At 38.5% G+C, this 5,779-nt stretch overlaps 1 protein-coding gene across 1 annotated transcript; it reads left to right on the top strand.

The window, feature by feature from the left end:
- Nucleotides 1-137: 137 nt before the first annotated feature.
- RB195_004350 (uncharacterized protein) lies at nucleotides 138-5,562 on the top strand (the record flags this gene model as incomplete). Its single annotated transcript, XM_013442274.2, has 3 exons — nucleotides 138-292; nucleotides 581-761; nucleotides 5,506-5,562. 3 exons carry the CDS (start codon nucleotides 138-140, stop codon nucleotides 5,560-5,562), a joined length of 393 nt encoding a protein of 130 aa, XP_013297728.2.
- Between the last annotated feature and the right edge of the window lie 217 nt (nucleotides 5,563-5,779).

A 5,779-nucleotide genomic window follows, 5' to 3' on the forward strand; every position in this document is an offset into this window, starting at 1 on the left:
TGTTGTTTCTGATTTAAACGTGTTTTCTCGCTGTTTGGTACTTTCTTTTCGATTTCGGGGTCTGAATACGTATATTCAAAAGATTTATTACATTTACTGATGTTGTTCTCATCTATTTCAGACTTGGCAAATTCAAAATGAGCCGCGTACGTACCAAGACCGTGAAGAAAGCCTCGCGAGTCATTATCGAGAAGTACTACACTAAGATCACTCATGATTTCCACACCAACAAACGCATCTGCGATGAGGTTGCCATCATTGGTAGCAAGCAGCTTAGGAACAAAATTGCTGGGTAAGTGGATTTGATTTATTGATTGACCAGGATATGTTTATGATTTTTTTAATGATTGTCCTTTGAATACTTCTAACATTCCCTTAGAAAAAAAAAAACAAATAAACAGAAGATAAATTCCTAATAAATCTCATTCCTTGGTAGTGGTTATTAACTCTAGCGATTCTGATGAATTTTTTATTCGTAAATGTTTTTATTTTCTATGATTTTTTTGAATAGTTCTAACCACTAGGTATCATCTACTGATATTGATTATTACTTCTAGTGATACAATTTGATGATTTACAGATACATCACTCATTTGATGAAACGAATTGAGAAGGGTCCCGTTCGTGGTATTTCCATTAAGCTACAAGAAGAGGAACGTGAGAGGAGGGATAACTACATGCCCGAAATCTCCGCCGTTGATGCTTCCGTGATTGGACAACTCAAAGTTGACCCCGTTACCAAGCACATGTTGGAATCCATGGTATGTCATTTTCGGTTTTAATTTTCTTTCTTCTTTCTTGCAAGAGACACTCGCGCATTGCTCACGGGTGGTTTTTATTTCATTTCCCTTTCCCATGCGAAAATTTGGGGGGCATCCCGGAGATAAACTTGTTGAGCTTTCTTTCTGTCAGCTATGAGTTCTGCAGAGTGCAAACATCAATAATCAATATAAGCGTTCTTATCCGCTGAACTCTTAGAAACATGACTCAAACTCAAAGCTAGAAATTCTTCCGCCCCCTATTTGTTACTACTAAGTGCTAAATTTCTAATCTTAGGCGTGGATTATATATTTAGTACTTGATAGTTTTTTCTTTGTTTTATCCGAAGCTGTCAATGGCATGTTTGGGTTTCTTTGAAATTTCTCTTTTCATCATCAGAACTTCAGAAGTGAAATTGGTGGACTGTTAGGACATGGATTCATGATCGTCTTAGCCATCTTAGCAAATTGCGTTATGCGGTAGGATTTCAGCCGTGGATTGCCATCCCTTCTTTGTGTTATTTTTCACCTGTGATATCCACATATGCGAGTTTTGTTGGGACAGTAATTTTCCGTAAAACTGCGTCCTACTCAGTCCTTTACGCTCCCACGCCATTTTTTCTCTCGCTATTTTATTGATTATCAGTTTGAATCGTCAGCAAATGCGAACAACAGAACAAGCGAGATCCGTGGGGGAAGTCGATACATTGGTTAGGAAAACGGTTTCAAAATGAACTTTCTTGTGATTGTCATTCAAAAACTTCTTTTTGTTTTCTCGTAAGCTTCTAATTCTACGTTGCCTTTGACTTAGGCCTAGGTGCTAGCGTGCAACCAAAAATAAAGCTGGATCTCAATATCCTCGTTTTATACCTAGCGCTTAGCAAATTGGTAAGAAAGGTGGACGTCGTTATGTTTAGAGGTCTTCTGGAAGGTAGAGTAGATATTTCGCGAGTTCGCCACGACAATGCAGAACATTTTAATTTTTTTTTTTTTTTTTTTTTTGGAATGCTGAAAACAAATAACAGTTGGTCAAGTCTTTAGTTGGATCAACCACGACCAACCTTTTTTCACTTGATTTTGTTGCATTTTTATTTTTGTCTCGGTGTAGTCGTATAATATTAGTGCAATCCCGCACAAGAACGCTCTATCAAGACATTCGAGGATAAACACTTTCTTGCGTGTTACCAAGGTTATAACTTATTTGCGAGAATCCTTCTTAAATACTGGTGTTTTCTATTCTCGTGAAGAGTTGATGGGATTCACTTGTTTGAGACAATCTGAAACATAGTTAGCTTTTATTATGTGCGTTCTACTACAAAGTTAGAGAAAATAGTTTGATATCTATGAAAGAGAAGTACTTTTTGCCGCCCACCTAGTCTTCTCCACTGAGGAAAGTGGATGAATCGCATACTTCCACCCTTTTGAAGAGCAGCTTTGGATTTTACTATCCTGTAGCATGTGTATAACAGAGAATGAATTCGCATTTTTGTGTGTCACAGAAACTAAATGGATTAACATCTGCTTTTCTTTGGATTAGCTTGATGCACAAGTTTATTGAATTTTCTGGAAAGAATTTTCAAAAAAAGTTGCGAAACACCTTTTTTCCCATTGAGACATTAGCGGTAATGAACGGTTGTATGGTTTTGCTTAAAATTTCTAACGTTTTCAAACTCAACACCTCTTTATCCTGACCGATGATACTTCATCGAACTCGTCTGTTGTTAGGAGCCTTCTTGTTGAATTTAAATAATTGTTTTTACTTTTTTTGCCAAGCCAAACATGTCGTGAAAGCAACACCTCAACGATTACATCTCATTTTTTTTTTTTTTGCATTTTCGATTGGAGCTTCGACCTGAGAAATTTGCAGCAAAGACGCTATCATTTATCATCTTTTTTTTTTCAAATTGCTGTTACAATTTCACCTAATAAACCATCGAGTTTACAAATATCCTCATTTTCTGTTTTAGTTCTCTTTATAAAAGATAGACTTAGAGTTGAGATTTCAATCGTGCATATCCCAATTTTTTGTGGTTATACCTGATGGAAGGTGTTTTCTGTAATTCCTAGCTGCGAATAGGTCTTTTTTCCTCCGTTTTAATCTATCTATCAACGTGAGGGTGGTAAAAAAGTGCTTTCACGAGCAGCTCAGTGGTGAGGCGAAATGCGACCTCAGGCTTTACATGGAGAATATAACCGAATCTGAAGGTGGAGAGAATGTGATGCGGAGGAATTATTTCTCTCTTATTTCGTTTTCTTTTTTCTCCAAACTGTGTTTTTCGTCTAACCAAATTTTATTCACGAGCTTAGGAGTTTAGGAGTTCGCGGCAAGCAAAACTGGAGAATTTTGTCTTTTCTCCTGCGTTGAGTCACTGCATTAACCGCACTTGTGTCACTTAAATCATCACTGAGTGCTGCTGAACTTTGCCGCTTTATTGTAACAGATATCCCTTCGTTTACTTTACATACTTTATCTTCTGCAGCGCTAATACATCATGTCTGTTCTCAGATTTTGCCAGAATGGAAATGTTTTATTTCCAGCGTATATATTTAGTTCCCCATGTGATAGTTCTCGGTAAGTTCTTGGTTCTTTTGTGAGGTTAATGTGCAGCACAACATGCGCTAGAACTCTTCTGAGATATCAGTGCAAGATTCAGCGCTCTTTTTGTGAACACGCTTTTGTTCTTTGTGGCGCAACAAAGGTGTAGAAAAATGCATTAACTGCTCATGCGATAAATCATGGTTCCACATGAAAAGCAGTTGTTGGTGTTTTCACATTCCTTTCAGTCAAAAATGTAGCGGTAATGCAGTTGCTCGAAGAAGAAGTGAATTTTTCCTAATGATTTCTTCTGGACGCACACTCAACATGTTATCGTTACGGTAAATAAAGTGCTACAAAGTTTCTGGTTTGGTTTTCTTGGTAGTTTGGTTGGTTAGTGCTGTAATGCAGGGAACCTTTTGATGCTAAGCGATAGTAGTTAATGTGCCATTAAAGTGAGAAACATTCGAAATAGTGTTCATGCTCTTAGTATTTGTGATCAGGTAGATTTTATGTACGAGTTAGCTTGTTTTACGGTAGTGTGACGTATGGAAATTTGGTAGTCAATTAATCCTACGAGTATGGCAGCGCTGTGAAATAACTGAGGTTTAGGATGTTCCGTTAATATTATGATGTGGGGACGTCCTTCCCCTGCAATTAAGCTAATATTTAGCTCCTCATTTGCAGGCACAAAGTTTTTTTTTTTTTTCCTTTCGAAGGGTGATCACACTTCGACTGATTACTGATCACCTGTGCAATTAGCATCATAGGACTGTCGATGAAAACTCGCATTCTCAAAATAAATTAAAATTTAAAAAAATGCCATCAATGTCTAGTTCGAAAATGGAACTAATCGCAATCGAGCTAATACATTAATATTTGCTCGTATGCGAATTTTCTGGAATTCTTCGCTGGTAATAAAATTAGAAATTTTCGAGCGCCCTATCGAATTGTTAATCCTATGTGAAAATCCCCGTTGAGCATAGTTCAGTGCTGGTATTCGACTCAGACATCCAACTTATCTCAAACAACTGCTGCAGAGGAAGAAAAAAAAACTTCAAGCAATCACCGCACATGTGCCGCCGCTTTGACTCGCATGGAACTAAGACCGGGTGCTCATGGGGTCTTCTGACGAGTAAAAAAAGCATGAATTGTGTCTCGTTGTCTGGACGCATCAGCTTTTTCCCCTTTGCTACTCAGACGTGATATTTAATTGGTATCCAGCTGTGGGATATAGTGGGATTCTATGTCAAGAAGATTATTCGTAGTTACAGTGGTTTTGTAGTGAACGACGTGAACAAAGTACAAATCCGTCTGAATCCTTGATTTTGAAATCGACGAAAGAGAGACAGAGGCTTCTGGACTGAAACAGTTCGTTCAGTCCATTTATTCAAAGGCTCAGGTCGAGTACATTCTCCTTTTTTCGTTCAAGATCCACTCTTGATGACGGTGGCGATGGTATCTTGATTTATTTCACCTATTGGCCACATACAATTGGTAAATAGGCTTCGAGAGGTTTTCCCGTCAGTTTTTTTTTGTCGGAATTTTTCGGGATGGTATGATTACTTTCTCTTAGACATTTATAATTTTCTACATACCAGCACCTTTTAATAAGTTTTATATACGTCATTGTGCATTTTTACTGATGTTATAGTTTGTTCTCTGCCATTCTTAGTGGGTTCCTTGTATTGTAATTCTGCTCTTTTTTAAATTTGGAGCAGTCGATCGAGCTGCTGCAAAGCTCCTTTTCCTAATTTCTTCATCCTGTTATGTAGACGGCGGTGTAATGAATGTTGCATTTCATCAGCCGACATCTCTTTTTCTCTCGTTTTTCTTTCGCTGTTTTTTTCTCGTGACTGCCAGCCAGTTGACACCTTCCGTTCTTTTTACATGCTGCAAAAAAACGAGCGTATTAGAGAACGTTCCGGAGAAGCATGTTTGGGAGTGTCGACTTCGCACATCTTAGTTTTGGGGCATTCAGCAGCTCTTTGAGTCAGTCTCTGGGATTCAGCAAGTGCAGTTCAGTTTCCAAGCAATCATCGTTCATTTCCGTTCGGAAAGGCTAAGCTGACAAGATTGGCAGATTGACGTTTTTCCAGGAGGTTTCTGAAATCCGCTTGATGATGAGTGATTGATGGAATTTCGTAGATGGTTTTTAGACGGGAATTTCTTTATGTTTGAAGTGACAGAAATGATGTTTCCATTTTCCAGGATTTCAACCTCCCCAACGTTGTTGTTGACGAGCAGAAGAGCCTAAAGAAGTACTGAACGTGATGACCACCACCTCATGTTATTTATGTGTTCATCGTCTAATGGCGATTTGCTTATAATTGTTACACGTGTGGCCCGTACTGCGGACCGTGACAGTTGTTGTTTCCCGTTAAGATGAATAAATGGATGAACAAATGCCGCTCGTGTGTGTATGTGTGTGTGTGCGTGTGTGTGTAGTCCGCAGCCGCATATTCGCGGCCGTGTTTTATGGCGG

Source organism: Necator americanus, chromosome I, assembly GCF_031761385.1.
Source record: "Necator americanus strain Aroian chromosome I, whole genome shotgun sequence".
NCBI classification, from domain to species: Eukaryota; Metazoa; Nematoda; class Chromadorea; order Rhabditida; family Ancylostomatidae; genus Necator; species Necator americanus.